Raw genomic sequence first — 18,812 nt, 5'->3', positions numbered from 1 at the left:
TTATGATGGTGTATGAATGTATATATATATATATATAATATATTACACAAAATAACATCTTGCAATACTATCTCACAGAACTTCAGCTGGCGCCTCCTCCCCAGGCCCAACCCCAGGCCCTCCAGCCTCTACCGGCCCCAGCGGCCCGACTTGCGGCCCCCGAGGCCCATCCACCGGCCCCCGAGGCCCAACAATTGGCCCCAGAGGCCCGACCAGGCCCCACAGGCCCCAGACTCTGACAAGGGGGAGGAGGCCGCCGAGGCCGAGGAGGCCGCCGAGGCCGAGGAGGCCATGGAGGCCCCGGACACCCCCCCCATTACTCCTCCCTCAGTTTGAGCCCACTTTCCCCGGCCCTTGGGTTCCCCCCCAGCCCCCCGGATGCCAGCCACCAGGTTCTCCTGCTGAGGAAGGCCCACAACATGGGTCCATGCAGGAGGACCTGGACAATATGAGGGCTGAGGTGGCCCAGCTCCGGGGGGAAGTTGCTGAACTGAGGAGGGACTTTCAGGAACTCAAGGGCAGCAAGCCCTAAGTTTTTTTTCCCCCCCCCCTTTTTTTTATTTTAAATAAAAGGTTTTAGTTTTATACATTTGAACTGAGTAATGTCTAATTATTTTTCCTTCCTTGATATGGTATTCTATACTCTCATGTAGTTTCCCCTACACCCTTACATTTATCAGTAACATATCAATATGCTATATGGGTTAAATGTTTGCAAATATTCTGCCAACAATTTTGCCTTTAGCCCATTTTGCTGAATAGTAAAACTTGCGCTAATTAGTACGTAGCGTATTTTCTGGCGAGTGGGATAACTGCCAATCCAATGTTTTGTTGCCAGAATAATCGCAATATTATATTTGTCCCCGTTTAATAAAGTGCCCATAACATATTTGCCATTTATTCTGTGTCTAAAATCTCCCACTTAATTTAAGCCACTTTAGCAAATGGCCCCCTAAGTATTTGGCTAAATATTCTTATATGCCCCCCCACATTTTATTATCTCTAGCACTTCTTTTTTTTCTTACTTATATTTTTATTGTTTTTGGGGGGGGGTTTGGCAAATAAACATTTATACAGCACCTCTCTAGCACTCTGTGCTCTCCCAGGGCAAAATGTCGCAATTTTATGCTGCAGATTGTCGCGTATTTCATGCGATAGGTTTGTCGCGACAATTAGCGCATGCGATAAATAGCGGAAAATACCGCGCACGCTATTTATCGCATTGAAATACCGCGCGTAAAAAAGCGCAAGTATGCTTATAGTGAATCGTGCGAAAAATCGCCAAAATTAAGCCGCGGTAAAAATTTTACCGCACAATAAAAATAGCGCACGTTTTATCGCACTTTAGTGAATCAGGCCCTTTTTAATTTAGTGCATCTGTAGTAGTGAGTAACCTGTCTGGGATTTTGTTCTACTTACTAATTTCTTCCTCACTAGTAATCAGTCACCAATCAATGGCTTACTATTACAGACTCACAAATAACTTACCCACTACTACACACTTACTAATCACTTACTAACTAGAGACTCACAAATCAAATATTACTACACTTACTCCCCACTAGTTTCAGAAATCACTGAGTGCTCAGTAAGCTCATTAAGTAATTGCTACTAGAAACTCACTAGTCACCTACTCACTACTACTAGTCACCTACTCACTACCACACTACTACTAGTCACCTACTCACTACTACAAGTCACCTACTCACTATTACTAGTCACCTACTCACTACTACTAGTCACCTACTCACTACTACACTATTACTAGTCACCTACTCACTACCACACTACTACTAGTCACCTACTCACTACTACAAGTCACCTACTCACTACTACACTATTACTAGTCACCTTCTCACTACTACAAGTCACCTACTCACTACTACTAGTCACCTACTCACTACTACTATAACTGGTCAGTACCAATAATAACTTAGAGACTATTATTATGACTGATCAGTTACTCGCTGTGAGCCACTTATTACTTATTCACTAATACAGAGTTACTAACTACTTACTCACTAATAATTAACACTGATCACTTATGTGCTGCTATAGTCGTTGATCAGCTGACTATGAGCCACTAATTACTAGTACTGTATGATCTCACGTATCTGGTTCAGCCCAGCCGACTCACTAATGGGTTCTGACCAGGACCATAAGGGCTGTATTGCTCTATAGAACATTCCCCAGAACCAGAGGTCCTATCAATATTAAAAATAACCCTCCAATGAGAATGATTAGCTGTTCTGGCTCAATGTTCTTTGTTCCTGCAACTGGAGCTGGAGGGGTTAAACCCAATTTTCTATCCCAGAATAACAACCCAGCAGTCTGTACCCCCCCTGATGTTGCAGTGTCCTGTTATGGTGCCAAAGCTGTACAATAATCCATCCTGCTTTATGGAGGGTTTAGTTCCCCTTTAAGTCAGACTATAGACTTTAGACAGACTGTCTGTAGGATGAATGTGATTGGTGCAAAGGAATTTGCATCTAGTGAATTCTATTCAGCCAGCGAATGAGTCTGCCGGAAACCGTGTGCCAACCGTATCCAGCTGGGGCTGTGGCACCATGGGGTACAGGGGGTACAATTACTGCCCCACAGCGCTGGATTTGCCCCACTGAATGTCCGTAAATCAAAGCACTGAACAATCCCAATCTTACAGTCGCAGCTCTATAAAGGCAACGCAGATACAGCTGCAAAGTTTCCCCCGGGTCTAGTAACCCATGGCAACTAATTAGCAGTAGCACTTCCTGGGGTGATGCCCACGAGCATGGAGACGTCACAGGGGCAACTTACTGCGGAAGGGGCCAAATCTGGTGCAGGACGATTTAGTCACCTGTCGTGGGACAATGAGACAGCCAATCAGGAAGAACATTGTAATAATAATCATTTCGGCTTCTATCCATTCACACACACTGCTGGTTCTGACTCCTGATACAACTCCCCAATATCCATTCATTCCTCATTCTCACTGGGTTTATAGTTATGTGTAACTGTCACTGTGTCTGTCCCTTTCCCTTCTCTGCACTGCTGGTTCTGACTCCTGATACAACTCCCCAATATCCATTCATTCCTCATTCTCACTGGGTTTATAGTTATGTGTAACTGTCACTGTGTCTGTCCCTTTCCCTTCTCTGCACTGCTGGTTCTGACTCCTGATACAACTCCCCAATATCCATTCATTCCTCATTCTCACTGGGTTTATAGTTATGTGTAACTGTCACTGTGTCTGTCCCTTTCCCTTCCCTGCACTGCTGGTTCTGACTCCTGATACAACTCCCCAATATCCATTCATTCCTCATTCTCACTGGGTTTATAGTTATGTGTAACTGTCACTGTGTCTGTCCCTTTCCCTTCTCTGCACTGCTGGTTCTGACTCCTGATACAACTCCCCAATATCCATTCATTCCTCATTCTCACTGGGTTTATAGTTATGTGTAACTGTCACTGTGTCTGTCCCTTTCCCTTCCCTGCACTGCTGGTTCTGACTCCTGATACAACTCCCCAATACCCATTCATTCCTCATTCTCACTGGGTTTATAGTTATGTGTAACTGTCACTGTGTCTGTTCCTTTCCCTTCCCTGCACTGCTGGTTCTGACTCCTGATACAACTCCCCAATACCCATTCATTCCTCATTCTCACTGGGTTTATAGTTATGTGTAACTGTCACTGTGTCTGTCCCTTTCCCTTCCCTGCACTGCTGGTTCTGACTCCTGATACAACGTCCCAGCTGCCATTAATGGTCACATGACTTCCATTCACCCAATACACCCAAACCGAAAGTCAGACAATGCACCTCTAGGAATAAACCTGGGGAGTAGAGACCCCCTACCTTCTTCCATGTACTGGTGACTCTCACGTAGAGTGTGTAGTTCTGATCTGATCTCAGAGGAGCATTGTAGAAGGTGCCATCGTGCCGCCCATCCCCGAGGGTCACATTCATACTCCCTGTAACATTCTCAGCTGGGAGTAGCATTGCAGTGTACAGAGTCGGAACTTGGCTGGAGTTGTACAGTGTGCTGGTGTAGCTGGTGCATAACTGCCTCAGGCTCCCATTCCAGCCCTGGGCGATAATTATCTCATAGGAACTGGGGAGAGAATGAGATATTAAGGGAAGGAAGAGTAGAGAAGAGGTGAATAGCAGATGCACCCACACCCCAAAATCACATAATAAGTGTTTACTTGTATCTGAGCTGAGGTAAAGGGTTGGCGGAACCTGAGGTGGGGGAAGGTGCAACCTGAGGTGCAGGGGCAGGTACTGGGGGATTCTGAAATACAGGGGAAGATGTTGGTGGAACCTGAGGGATAGGGAAAGATGTTGGTGGAACCTGAGGGACAGGGGAAGGTGTTGGTGGAACCTGAGGGACAGGGAAAGATGTTGGGGGAACATGAGGGACAGGGGAAGATGTTGGTGGAACCTGAGGGACAGGGAAAGATGTTGGGGGAACCTGAGGGACAGGGAAAGATGTTGTGGGAACCTGAGGGACAGGGGAAGATGTTGGTGGAACCTGAGGGACAGGGGAAGGAGTTGGTGGAACCTGAGGGACAGGGGAAGGTGTTGGGGAACCTGAGGGACAGGGAAAGATGTTGGGGGAACCTGAGAGACAGGGGAAGGTGTTGGGGGGGGAACCTGAGGGACAGGGGAAAATGTTGGTGGAACCTGAGGGACAGGGGAAAATGTTGGTGGAACCTGAGGGACAGGGGAAAATGTTGGTGGAACCTGAGGGACAGGGGAAGGTATTGGTGGAACCTGAGGGACAGGGGAAGATGTTGGTGGAACCTGAGGGACAGTGGAAGATGTTGGTGGAACCTGAGGGACAGGGGAAGATGTTGGTGGAACCTGAGGGACAGGGGAAGATGTTGGTGGAACCTGAGGGACAGGGAAAGATGTTGGGGGAACCTGAGAGACAGGGGAAAATGTTGGTGGAACCTGAGGGACAGGGGAAAATGTTGGTGGAACCTGAGGGACAGGGGAAGATGTTGAGGGAACCTGAGGGACAGGGGAAGGTGTTGGTGGAACCTGAGGGACAGGGGAAGGTGTTGGGGAACCTGAGGGACAGGGGAAGGTGTTGGTGGAACCTGAGGGACAGGGGAAGGTGTTGGGGAACCTGAGGGACAGGGAAAGATGTTGGGGGAACCTGAGAGACAGGGGAAGGTGTTGGGGGGGGAACCTGAGGGACAGGGGAAAATGTTGGTGGAACCTGAGGGACAGGGGAAGATGGTGGAACCTGAGGGACGGGGGAAAATGTTGGTGGAACCTGAGGGACAGGGGAAGATGTTGGTGGAACCTGAGGGACAGGGGAAGGTGTTGGTGGAACCTGAGGGACAGGGGAAGGTGTTGGTGGAACCTGAGGGACAGGGGAAGGTGTTGGGGGAAATATAATGAATTCTGTTTTAGAAGAAATAGCAGAAAGGCAGTCTGTAAAGGTAGATGGAGAGAGATCAGGGATAGACAGGCAGATTTGGGCATTATAAGTATAAAGCTGGTACTGAAGGGGCAGAGAAGTAGTATAGAGTGAACCCAGCAGGGGGCCTAGAGGAGAAACTCCAACAGAGAGAGGGAATGAGGTGGTGGAGAAAAGATGAGACTGAAACCATAAAAGTCCCAAATGTCAGAGGGAAGATTTTCCCTTACAAAGTAACCCCTCGTTACCCCAGTGTTCTGCCAACACCATGAAATGATTTCATTCCTACAGCATTAACTTGTGTTGAGCCGACGGAATTTCATGCAAAAAGCAATCACAAGATTGAGGGGTTAATTCCTTTATGACTAACCTGATTGGTCCGTGCTGAGAGGGAACAGAATGAAGTAGAAAGAAGGCGGCTTGGTTGGCTACTCCTATCCATTTGTTTATTGGCTCCGGAGGTTCTGTTACCAAGGAAAGGAAAATAGAATTAGTTTGACCCAATGGATCTTTATCATTTAATATAAACGTGCTGTGAGTGTTATAGATGTGATTATGTGCTGCCCCTGCAGTTTGATTGGCTGCCTGGGATGCAGCTTAAAGGTCCTTTTTGGCCGTTACTCAGCCGGGGAAGTGCCGGATCTCTCTTATGGCCAAATCCCCCTCATAACACAATCATTGTTGTATTTAATAAATATCACAATACTAAAATCGGTTGTATGAAAATTTCAAGTTTTTGTTTAGATCACACATTTTTCGAGCCGGTATCGTTAAGACTCAAAAAATTCAATATATAATCTTAAAAAATTTGAGTTTAAACAGACTTTTGTTTCCAAAATGGCTGCTGGAGCACTTCCTGTTTGGTAAAAATACAGAGGATTCTCTTTATTTTTACCAAACAGGAAGTGCTCCAGCAGCCATTTTAGGAGCATTGGCGCTCATTCTTGGAAAACAAAGATGGGATTAACTTCCCCTTGAAACTGGGTGAAATAGAAAAGAATGAGGTGATTAAATTCCCCTTGGAATTGGGTGAAACAGAAAACAATGATGGGATTAACTTCCCCTTGGAATTGGGTGAAACAGAAAACAATGAGGGGATTAACTTCCCCTTGGAATTGGGTGAAATAGAAAACAATGAGGGGATTAACTTCCCCTTGGAATTGGGTGAAATAGAAAACAATGAGGGGATTAACTTCCCCTTGGAATTGGGTGAAATAGAAAACAATGAGGGGATTAACTTCCCCTTGGAATTGGGTGAAATAGAAAACAATGATGGGATTAACTTCCCCTTGGAATTGGGTGAAATAGAAAACAATGATGGGATTAACTTCCCCTTGGAATTGGGTGAAACAGAAAACAATTATGGGATTAACTTCCCCTTGGAATTGGGTGAAACAGAAAACAATGAGGGGATTAACTTCCCCTTGGAATTGGGTGAAATAGAAAACAATGAGGGGATTAACTTCCCCTTGGAATTGGGTGAAATAGAAAACAATGAGGGGATTAACTTCCCCTTGAAAATGTGCCAAGGACAAGTTGTCACTGACTATTCTATCCCGCTACTATTCTAAGCCTCCATAGGGCTCAATGGGACTCGACAGATCAAACCTGCTGAAGTCAAATAGGTTGACTAAACATTAATAAATCACAAATTATAAGAATTATTTTTGAAAAATTCAAGTTTTTCAGGGAAAATTTCTGAAAAACTCGAATTTTTCGAGAAACAATATCGGAAAAATCAAGTACTGGCGAAAAGCCATTCCTAAATCTTGAAAATATCTAGAAGTAAAAGAAAAATCTACTTTTTCTCAAGATTGTTTAGTAAATGTGCCCCCAAATGTACATAAATATCATGAGAGTTTTTAGCGTCAGTATCACTTGAAGGTTTGTGGCTACTGAAGGTTTCTATGGCCATAGAGACGGGGTAATTATGCTTGGGGTACCCTAGTTTGGCCCTTGGGTGGTAGGAAACCACCCCAGAGATGGGCTATTCCCTGCTATCGGAACACATTGCCCATATGGCTGCTCCTATTGCCCCCTGTAGGACTAACTTGCACCCTACATGCTGTACCCAGGCTTTGCTATGGGGTCACTACCCCAAATAACTTCTTACTGGGGCAACATCTGCCCACACTCACTGGCCTGGCTGCCTCTGACCTTTGAGGTGGGTTCCACAGCTCCTAACTGGGCACCAACTAACCCCGGGGATGCCAGGCTGCTGCACCCGGACCTGGTTTGGTTAATCACCTGCTAGAGGTTTGGCGCCCACATTAGATCCCAGTCAGGCCAAAATGGTTTCTCCTCTATCCCAATTCCTGGGTCTATCACCTTCCCCTACACATTTCCCTGGGGGCCCCTGTCTGTAGTCAACCTTAGGGACTGCTGCCTAGTGGCTTAAAGGAGAAGGAAAGCTACTGAGGCAGTTTACTGCCAATAGATTCACCACCATTGTACCAGCTAAAGCCTATATTTATTCTGCAGAAAGCTTTATCTACCTGAGTAACAGCCCTAGAAGTTCTCTGTGTTTGTTTAAGAGAGCAGCTGCCATTTTAGCTCATTGTGATGTAACTTCCTTCTCCTGCCTGAGTCTCTCACACACTGTTGGTTGGTAGCTCTGGGCTCAGATTACAGCAGGGAGGGGAGGGGAGAGGAGGAGAAGGGAGGGGGAGAGATAAAGAAGCTGAGCAGGCTCAAGCCCGAGCCCTGGAGAACTATGTGTATAGAATAGAAGGCAAGAAATGCAGTTTTTCTTTTGACAGAGGACTCAGTGCAGCGTTTCTGTGAGTGCTTATGGCTGTATTTATATAGACCTTTCTGATAAAGAGTTTGTACCTTTCCTTCTCCTTTAACTGCAAATCAAACGTAAATATTTGCAAAATATATTTCAGCCTATCACATGGGTATTGCTACTGACCCCCACACCCATTACCTCCTATAGAAGTCTCGTGAGCCCAGACTGCAGGTTCCCCGGGCCCAGATACAGTGAAGCCTCGGAGAGTCACAGTGTAGTTGGTTCCGTTTCTGAGCTCCATATTAAACTCTGTCACGTTGGGTCCCAGCCAATGAGATTCTGTTTCACTGAAGGTAATATCGTATTCTCTATGGGCCGAGATGTTCAGCTGGGGGTGAAACACAAATATTATGGTTTTATTCCCAGACTGGGGGTACAGGGGGAAAGGAAGGGGGGCTGGCTGAATATATAATCCCCTCATACTCTTGTAGCCCCCCTTTGTCTTCTCTTTCATGTCAAAGAAAAGGGGGAGAATAAAGTATTATATAATGACTCAAATGAGTAATAATTATACCTCACTGTATGTACCAAAAGCGGATAAATGTATCACATTAGCCCCAGTTATGGGAATAGGGCTGATTTAACCCCAATAATACCCCCCTGGAGGCAGTAATAGTCAGTCTCCCCCACATAACTGGATCCGCTGGTACTGTAACATCTCATTGTATTTCACTTGCTAATAAAGGGGACAAGAGAGGCTCCAGCGCAACAAAGTGGCCCCTTTAATTTAATTCTGGCCCAATTACAGCTGCACTCATAAACTGGTGATAGGAAGGGGGGTTAATGTTACCTGGTACCCAGTAAGGACTCCATGCGTCTCTGACAGTCGCCATTTTAGCGTATTATTATTAATACTGGGATACTGAGTAAAATCCGGTTTCCCCGGAGCTGTAACACAGGAGGGAATAAAGTTACTTCATTGTCAGTTTGCACAGATACAACTGGGAAAGTCTGAGGGTCCCACGTCACATGGTTTATCCCAGGGGTTCCCAGACTCTACAGATGTGGGGGTCTGTTTGTAGTGATCAATCTTGCAGGGGGGGCTATATAATAAAAGGCACTAAGTTTGCCCAGGAGCAGTACCCCAATAGCAACCAATCAGCAGGCAGCATTTACTAGTCAACTGTTTAAAACTAAACATCTCATTGGTTGCTATGGGTTACTGATCCTGGGCAAACATAGTGCCATTTATTACATATGGGGGTAGAACTGCTGTTTAGTTGCCATGGTTATGATACAAGTTCCATCTGCCTTATAGTCATCAGTATGTATGTATGTATGTATAACTTTATTTATAAAGCGCCACAAGGGTACGCAGTGCTGTACAATAAATATATATAAATGCACAGGGAGTAAGTGCCATGTGGTATGAGACACAGTAGGAAGGAGGTCCCTGCCCCGTAGAGCTTACAGTCTAAGTGTTTGGGTAACATACAGGCACAAACTGGAAGGTAAGAGTGCATCAGGTATGGGCATTGTGAGGGAATGTAGTGAGGAGCAGGGAGACCAGTGAGGGAATGTAGTGAGGAGCAGGGAGACCAGTGAGGGAATGTAGTGAGGAGCAGGGAGACCAGTGAGGGAATGTAGTGAGGGGCAGGGAGACCAGTGAGGGAATGTAGTGAGGAGCAGGGAGACCAGTGAGGGAATGTAGTGAGGGGCAGGGAGACCAGTGAGGGAATGTAGTGAGGAGCAGGGAGACCAGTAAGGGAATGGAGTGAGGGGCAGGGAGACCAGTGAGGGAATGTAGTGAGGGGCAGAGAGACCAGAATGTAGTGAGGAGCAGGGAGACCAGGGAGGGAATGTAGTGAGGAGCAGGGAGACCAGTGAGGGAATGTAGTGAGGGACAGAGAGACCAGAATGTAGTGAGGAGCAGGGAGACCAGTAAGGGAATGTAGTGAGGGACAGAGAGACCAGAATGTAGTGAGGAGCAGGGAGACTAGTGAGGGGCAGGGAAACCAGTGAGGGAATGTAGTGAGGGGCAGGGAGACCAGTGAGGGAATGTAGTGAGGAGCAGGGAGACCAGTGAGGGAATGTAGTGAGGAGCAGAGAGACCAGTGAGGGAATGTAGTGAGGAGCAGAGAGACCAGTGAGGGAATGTAGTGAGGAGAAGGGAGACCAGGGAGGGAATGTAGTGAGGAGCAGGAAGACCAGGGAGGGAATGTAGTGAGGAGCAGGGAGACCAGTGAGGGAATGTAGTGAGGGGCAGAGAGACCAGGGAGGGAATGTAGTGAGGAGCAGGGAGACCAGGGAGGGAATGTAGTGAGGAGCAGGGAGACCAGTGAGGGAATGTAGTGAGGGGCAGGGAGACCAGTGAGGGAATGTAGTGAGGAGCAGGGAGACCAGTGAGGGAATGGAGTGAGGGGCAGGGAGACCAGTGAGGGAATGTAGTGAGGAGCAGGGAGACCAGGGAGGGAATGGAGTGAGGAGCAGGGAGACCAGTGAGGGAATGGAGTGAGGAGCAGGGAGACCAGTGAGGGAATGTAGTGAGGGGCAGGGAGACCAGTGAGGGAATGTAGTGAGGAGCAGAGAGACCAGTGAGGGAATGTAGTGAGGAGCAGAGAGACCAGTGAGGGAATGTAGTGAGGAGCAGAGAGACCAGTGAGGGAATGGAGTGAGGGGCAGGGAGACCAGTGAGGGAATGTAGTGAGGAGCAGGGAGACCAGTGAGGGGATGTAGTATGGGGTGCTGTTTGTCTAAAGTACATTTTGTCTATAAAAATACATTCTATACACAAAAAGCAATCCCCAGTACTCAGAATTAAAGTGTGGATATAAACACTGGTAAAAAAATATACAAAATATATATTTCTAGTAAAGAATGAGAATAAAATCAATTTTGTGCACAAAAGGATATTATTATATTACAAACTCCATTCTGTAAATTTTAACAAGCATTCTGTCTGACAAATGTATAACATCCATACAACAGTTATGTGTAAAGTTACTTACAGAATGAATAATGTAAACCAAAACTTAGACAAAATATATAATGGTGTAACTGAATAACATATTCCAGATAGATTTTCATGACAAAATAGATGCGTGTGACAAAAAGTAAGATTCTATAGCACAGAATTCATTCTATCAACAAAATGAATACACAGTTCCACAAAACCGATAAAATATCCATTCTGTGAAACAACACTGTCAATCAAATTCCTGAACCAATAAAAAACAAGCATATTCATTATCCAATAATATGTAGGTTTAAACTGGAGTCAATTTACTGTTTTAATTTGTCTATAAAGTATTCTCACACACACACATTATTCATATTAGCAGCATAACTACTGGTTGAGGGGCCCCTCGGTAAAGTACAATACAACAGATAATTATAGTAGCAATGTAACTCAGTATATCTGAGATACGCACCCCGTGAGTACAGTATAAACCATCTAACTTAAACTCCTCCCTCCAAGGATACCAGCTGATTCACATCATTACACTACAACATAAAATTTCACAACTTTACATAATTTCCCCGCCGTAGTAGTGACCCTAAAAAAATGTTAGACTGTTAGACTCCAATGTTTGGCTTCCTCCTATTATTATGTGATATTGTACTAATTAGTTTACAGCAGTCTCTTAATAATGTGCTTATCTATAGTTCAACTACTACACTGTGTAGCCACAGGGAAAAAAATCCAGTGGGCCTCACTTTGGGAGCACCACCCCCAACCCCAATAGTGGCTGCAAGGAGAAAGAAGGGGGTACGCAGTGTGCATTACACACAGGGTGGGGGTGAAGGCTGGCAGCGGGGGAGACGTTGGCAACTGAGTTGAGGGGCTCCTGGGGGGACAGCCCTGCTGGACCCTGGGCACCCCAGTGCAACACCACATAGACACATAATACATCATATAAATAATTGATGATCCCCTGAAGTACCAATATGTAACTGATCCCTTTTGTTTGCACATAGTACTGATGTGTGTTGTAGTTGAACTACAGCTAACTAGGATACTGCTCATAAGGCCTACACATCATACTGTACAACCAGCCTGTCTGTATCAAGTTCTGAAGTGGCTGAATCACATGGCATGCATATTATGTAGTAGTTGAACTATAGCTAAGCACATTATTAATAGAGTCCTAGTAGTTGAACTATAGCTAAGCACATTATTAAGAGAGTCCAAGTAGTTGAACTATAACTAAGCACATTATTAAGAGAGTCCAAGTAGTTGAACTATAGCTAAGTACATTATTAATAGAGTCCAAGTAGTTGAACTATAGCTAAGTACATTATTAATAGAGTCCTAGTAGTTGAACTATAGCTAAGCACATTATTAAGAGAGTCCAAGTAGTTGAACTATAGCTAAGTACATTATTAATAGAGTCCAAGTAGTTGAACTATAACTAAGCACATTATTAAGAGAGTCCAAGTAGTTGAACTATAACTAAGCACATTATTAATAGAGTCCAAGTAGTTGAACTATAGCTAAGTACATTATTAATAGAGTCCTAGTAGTTGAACTATAGCTAAGCACATTATTAATAGAGTCCTAGTAGTTGAACTATAGCTAAGCACATTATTAAGAGAGTCCAAGTAGTTGAACTATAGCTAAGCACATTATTAATAGAGTCCTAGTAGTTGAACTATAGCTAAGCACATTATTAAGAGAGTCCAAGTAGTTGAACTATAGCTAAGTACATTATTAATAGAGTCCTAGTAGTTGAACTATAGCTAAGCACATTATTAAGAGAGTCCAAGTAGTTGAACTATAGCTAAGCACATTATTAATAGAGTCCTATCAGCTAACTGGGGCAATATTACGGCTAGGAGCAGGACAGACATTGGAGCCTAACAATCACCTACAAAGCTTATTAGGGTCACTACTACAGTGGGGGAATTATACAAACTTGTGCAACTTCATATTGTAGCGTAAAGATATGAGTCAGCTGGTATCCTTGGGGGGAGGAGCTTATGTTATATGAGTTTATGCTCTACTCACTGGTGTAAGTGTCTCACATATACTGAGTTACACTGCTCCCATAAATATCTGTTTGTATATTGTACTATACCGAGGGGCCCCCACAGGAGTGGTTATTCTTTTTTTAAATAATGCTATTAATTTCTTGTGTTTTATTGACTTGTCAGGGGTAGGGTTGCTACCCGGCCAGTATTTGCCAGTCTAGCTAATAAATACCAGGCAAGGCCGGGGCCAGTATTGGAAATTTACCAGTCTACCGGTCATTCTCATACCTCTCAACATTTCATTAAGAGAAAGAGGGCCAAAAATATGTTTTTTTGACCACGCCCCACATGCCACACCCACTATACATGCCCCAGATGTGCCAGTATAATTGCTAAATAAAAGGAATAAAGGACATATTAACTTCAAACATGCCAGTATGACTACATTAAATTGATAAAGGGCATATTAACCCCAGACATGCCAGTAAAATTACCAATCAACTTCAGACATGCCAAAAGTTCTGTGCATTTTCCAAAGTTATAAATAGGGTCAATTCCAGTGGTACATAAATCTATGTTATTTCCTTCCATTCTTAATCAGTTCAAAGCAAAACAAAATTAATGTACCACTAGAAGTTCTAGCCATATTAACAAGGCCTAAAGTTCCCAGACTTATAAGGGCCCCTTTTAAATGTCTATATTTTATGAACGGATCAGCGATACCTCTGTCTTCTGCATGCTGTGCTCTGCCAGAGATCCCCAGGAGTGAGAGATATATGTTAGGGGAGGACAAGGTGAAACTGCCCAGCACACAAATAAAGGCAGCAGCTTCTTCTGCCTGATAAAAGACAGAGCCCCCTCAGCCCCTGACCCACTGAGCAGGAGAGGGATGCCGCCAATGCCGATAGTTAACCCTTGCCTGTCACAAATGCTCCTCCCAGGACAATTAAACATCAAGGTAAACCTGTGAGCTTGGGGTAGCAGGGGAGATTGAAGAGTTAAGGGGGCGGGGCTTTATTCCCCGGAGCAGGCACAGCAATCAATTAAATGGCAAAGCTGAAAAGCGGGACATCTAACAATAAATCCGGGACAGCGGGAAGTGCCATAAATATCGGGACTGTCCCGCTAAAAGCGGGATGGTTGGGAGGTATGCATTCTACCTCCAGTCTACCCTCAACCTGACCGAAATTCCTAATCAAGCCAGGTTATTGCCCATACACACAGCGTTTCTGTTGCTCCGCCTCCAGCCTGCCCACCTATATCACTGCTCCAACTCCTTCTGCCTCACCCCTCCTCCCCCTACATTGTTCTCTTACCCCCTCCATCTCACCAATATACCCCACAGGGTTCTACTCCCACTCCCTTAGCTTGAGCAAAAATCTTTCTAAAAAAAAAAAGAAAGGGGGGGATCATAATGAGGGGATATCAGGCCTATTATAATAATTAGAATAGCAGACTTACCTCAAGGTATAATGTTTATGTCTTGAATGCTTTAATTTCAAATTAATTCTTAGCTGCACAATCCAGAGAAACATCATTAGATCAGTTTTGTACCACAGAATCAGTACAGCATTAGGGCTCTGGCACACGGGGAGATTAGTCGCCCGCGACAAAACTCCCTGTTCGTGGGCGACTAATCTCCCCGAGTTGCCTTCACCTGCCATCCCACCGGCGACAATGTAAGTCGCCGGTGGGATGGCACACGCGGTGTCGCGATTTTGGGAAATCGCCGAAAAAGACCCGCGAGGCTTTTTCGGCGATTTGCGCTAAATCGCGCCACCGCGTGTGCCATCCCACCAGCGACTTACATTGTGCTATAGAATCTTCCTTTTTGTAACAAGCATCTATTTTGTCATAAAATCTAGCTTGGAATATGCTAGTCAGTTACACCATTATATATTTTGTGCAAAGTTTTGTTTTACATAATTCATTCTGTAAAAAACTTTTTCTGTTGTATGGATGTTATACATTTGTGAGGCAGAATGCTTGTTAAAATTTACAGAATGGCGTTTGTAATATAATTATATCCTTTTGTACATAAAATTGATTATTTTCACAGAACTATGTATATTTTGTATATTTGTTACTAGTGTATATGGCCATACATTTATTCTGTGTACTGGGGATCGTCCTTTGTATACAAAATGTATTGTTGTAGACAAAATGTACTTTGGACAAACGGCACCCCATAATAAAGTGAGGAGCAGAGGAGGGAAGGGCTGTGAATGTTAGCAGAAGGATTCTGTAAGCTCCTTTGCTTGACAGGCAGCCATGCCAGAGAGCTTAATTGAGGCTGAGCAGGATCCCTCTTAGGAGAGAGCAGGAGGATCCTGGCAGCAGAGTTTAAGATTGATTGCAGGGGAGAGAGGTGGGAGTCTGGGAGGCAGCAGGCAGAATTTACAGGGTTAATGGTCATGCCATCAATAGTAATGGTGAAAGGAGGAGGGGGGCCAGGTTTGGGTGGGAAGACCATGAGCTCAGGTTTAGGGTAAGTTTGAGGGGTGTCGGTTCATCCAGGGGGAGATAGCCAGGGGGCAGTTACCAATCTGGGTTTGAACATCAGCAGTTAGTGCGGGGGGGTCTGAATATATCTGGGTGCATCTGCATATAGGTGCCAAAAGAAGAAATAAGGTCTCCTAAAGAGAGAGTGTACAGGGAGAACAGCACAGGCCAAGCACAGAGCCCTGAGGCACCCCCACACTGAGCTGAACCCCCACACTAACTGAACCCCCACACTGAGCTGAACCCCCACACTAACTGAACCCCCACACTGAGCTGAACCCCCACACTGAGCTGAACCCCCCCACACTGAGCTGAACCCCCACACTGAGCTGAACCCCCACACTGAGTGAACCCCCCACACTGAGCTGAACCCCCACACTGAGCTGAACCCCCACACTAAGCGGAACCCCCACACTGAGCGGAACCCCCACACTGAGCTGAACCCCACACTGAGGTGAACCCCCACACTGAGCTGAACCCCCACACTGAGCTGAACCCCCACACTGAGCTGAACCCCCACACTGAGCTGAACTCCCCACACTGAGCAGAACTCCCCACACTGAGCAGAACTCCCCACACTAAGCGGAACCCCCACACTGAGCTGAACCCCCCACACTGAGCAGAACTCCCCACACTGAGCTGAACCCCCCACACTGAGCTGAACCCCCACACTGAGCTGAACCCCCCACACTGAGCAGAACTCCCCACACTGAGCTGAACCCCCACACTGAGCTGAACCCCCACACTGAGCTGAACCCCCACACTGAGCTGAACCCCCACACTGAGCTGAACCCCCACACTGAGCTGAACCCCCCACTGAGATGAACCCCCACACTGAGCTGAACCCCCCACTGAGATGAACCCCCACACTGAGATGAACCCCCACACTGAGGTGGAACCCCACACTGAGCTGGGGACCTGCCCATACCAGCAGAAGATTATGGGGCAGAGGGCAGAGAGAAAAGACAAGACGTTCCAGTAAGGAAATAAATACTGTAAGTTAAAGGACAAGTAAAGCCTACATTTGCCTACAATGTATATCAGCTGGGCATGTGTCCCCCACCCAAATGGCACCATTAGTACTGCATGTATCCCCTCCTTGCAGCACCATCACATGTTCCTACAGCCAATAGCAGCAGCGGAAGTTTCTCTCTATGTTCCACCAGTGCAGCAATATCAGTTCAGCAGCAACACAACAATAGCACTACAGGCAGCTGTGTGTGTACAGGCACATAGACTTCTGTAGGTTGAACTAACAGACCTCTCATTATGTCTCTCTCTCCCTGAGACTGACCAGCCGGGGCTTTAGGGGCTACTGATTGGCCACCTGGGGCTACTCAACTCCCGAGAGTCAGTAGCACCTCCCCCTGCTACAATGGGTCAGTCTGGTACCAGGTAAATGTGGATTTAATTCTACTGAAACATTTATAACATTGTTCTCTGGTTGGTTCATGTGAAGCCAAATACACGTACTGACCCAGAATCCCATTTATTTTCCCAGTAAACACAGGGGAGGCCGTTCCTACCTGACTCCTCTGTCCTAATGGTTCTTCTCTCCAGTTCTGTCCATTTGCCTCGTCTGAGCCCAGAGATGGTGATTATATACTCAGTGTGGGGCTCTAACCCCCTGACTGTAGCCCCCTCTGTCACTGTGTGTATCTGGCTGCTGCCACGGATTTGCCCCCCTGCCTCACAGGAAACACTCATGTACCAGTATGAGCGGCAGGGCCCAGGCTGACATTCCCATTGGAGGGAGATACTGGTGGGAGTGACACGCCTTACATTTACCTGGAAAGCTGTAAGAGTAACCGGTTAGTAGCAGCCAGAGGATTATGGGGATTCTACAGATTTGGGTCAGTACTCACCAATATGGGGCACCGGCATATTCCAATTGGGGCGGCCACCATTAGTCTCACATGTAATTGGCCGAGATACAGGCTGATACCCGGGGGCACGAGATACAGGCTGATACCCGGGGGCACGAGATACAGGCTGATACCCGGGGGCACGAGATACAGACTGATACCCGGGGGCACGAGATACAGGCTGATACCCGGGGGCACGAGATACAGACTGATACCCGGGGGCACGAGATACAGACTGATACCCGGGGGCACAGGTCACTGTTACAGATTCCCGTGGATCATAGAAATCTTTGCTCAGAGATAATGAACGGATTCCTGGTGCTGTCGGCTTTGCACATTGCTCTGGGAAATAACCCAGTTGATATACAGTAAGGATATAATGATGTGGGTCAGTACATTGTGCTGGGAAATAACCCAGTTGATATACAGTAAGGATATAATGATTTGGGTCAGTACATTGCTCTGGGAAATAACCCAGTTGATATACAGTAAGGATATAATGATGTGGGTCAGTACATTGTGCTGGGAAATAACCCAGTTGATATACAGTAAGGATATAATGATGTGGGTCAGTACATTGTGCTGGGAAATAACCCAGTTGATATACAGTAAGGATATAATGATTTGGGTCAGTACATTGTGCTGGGGAATAACCCAGTTGATATACATTAAGGATATGATGATGTGGGTCAGTACATTGTGCTGGGAAATAGCCCAGTTGATATACAGTAAGGATATAATGATTTGGGTCAGTACATTGTGCTGGGAAATAACCCAGTTGATATACAGTAAGGATATAATGATGTGGGTCAGTACATTGTGCTGGGAAATAACCCAGTTGATATACAGTAAGGATATAATGATTTGGGTCAGTACATTGCTCTGGGAAATAACCCAGTTGATATACAGTAAGGATATAATGATGTGGGTCAGTACATTGTGCTGGGAAATAACCCAGTTGATATACAGTAAGGATATAATGATGTGGGTCAGTACATTGTGCTGGGAAATAACCCAGTTGATATACAGTAAGGATATAATGATTTGGGTCAGTACATTGTGCTGGGGAATAACCCAGTTGATATACATTAAGGATATGATGATGTGGGTCAGTACATTGTGCTGGGAAATAGCCCAGTTGATATACAGTAAGGATATAATGATTTGGGTCAGTACATTGTGCTGGGAAATAACCCAGTTGATATACAGTAAGGATATAATGATGTGGGTCAGTACATTGTGCTGGGAAATAACCCAGTTGATATACAGTAAGGATATAATGATTTGGGTCAGTACATTGTGCTGGGAAATAACCCAGTTGATATACAGTAAGGAT

General features: G+C 45.6%; 1 protein-coding gene across 3 annotated transcripts in view; it reads right to left on the bottom strand.

Moving 5' to 3' along the window:
* LOC116408244 (sushi domain-containing protein 1-like) overlaps nucleotides 1-18,812 on the bottom strand; it is a 64,756-nt gene that overhangs the window by 24,369 nt on the left and 21,575 nt on the right. For 2 of the 3 annotated variants that reach the window (XM_031895018.1, XM_031895019.1), the window contains exons 3-8: nucleotides 17,138-17,407; nucleotides 8,989-9,086; nucleotides 8,337-8,526; nucleotides 5,778-5,871; nucleotides 3,835-4,090; nucleotides 2,797-2,836 (exon numbers count right to left, since the gene is read on the bottom strand). In XM_031895018.1, the coding sequence (XP_031750878.1) occupies nucleotides 2,797-2,836; nucleotides 3,835-4,090; nucleotides 5,778-5,871; nucleotides 8,337-8,526; nucleotides 8,989-9,086; nucleotides 17,138-17,407 (948 nt within the window). The remainder of the gene's footprint in view (nucleotides 1-2,796; nucleotides 2,837-3,834; nucleotides 4,091-5,777; nucleotides 5,872-8,336; nucleotides 8,527-8,988; nucleotides 9,087-17,137; nucleotides 17,408-18,812) is intronic. The other variant, XM_031895020.1, reaches the window with a different exon arrangement.

This window comes from Xenopus tropicalis, chromosome 1 (assembly GCF_000004195.4).
Source record: "Xenopus tropicalis strain Nigerian chromosome 1, UCB_Xtro_10.0, whole genome shotgun sequence".
Lineage (NCBI taxonomy): Eukaryota > Metazoa > Chordata > Amphibia > Anura > Pipidae > Xenopus > Xenopus tropicalis.
Note: the sequence above shows the minus strand (reverse complement) of the source record. Positions and strands in the feature narration are given on the sequence as shown.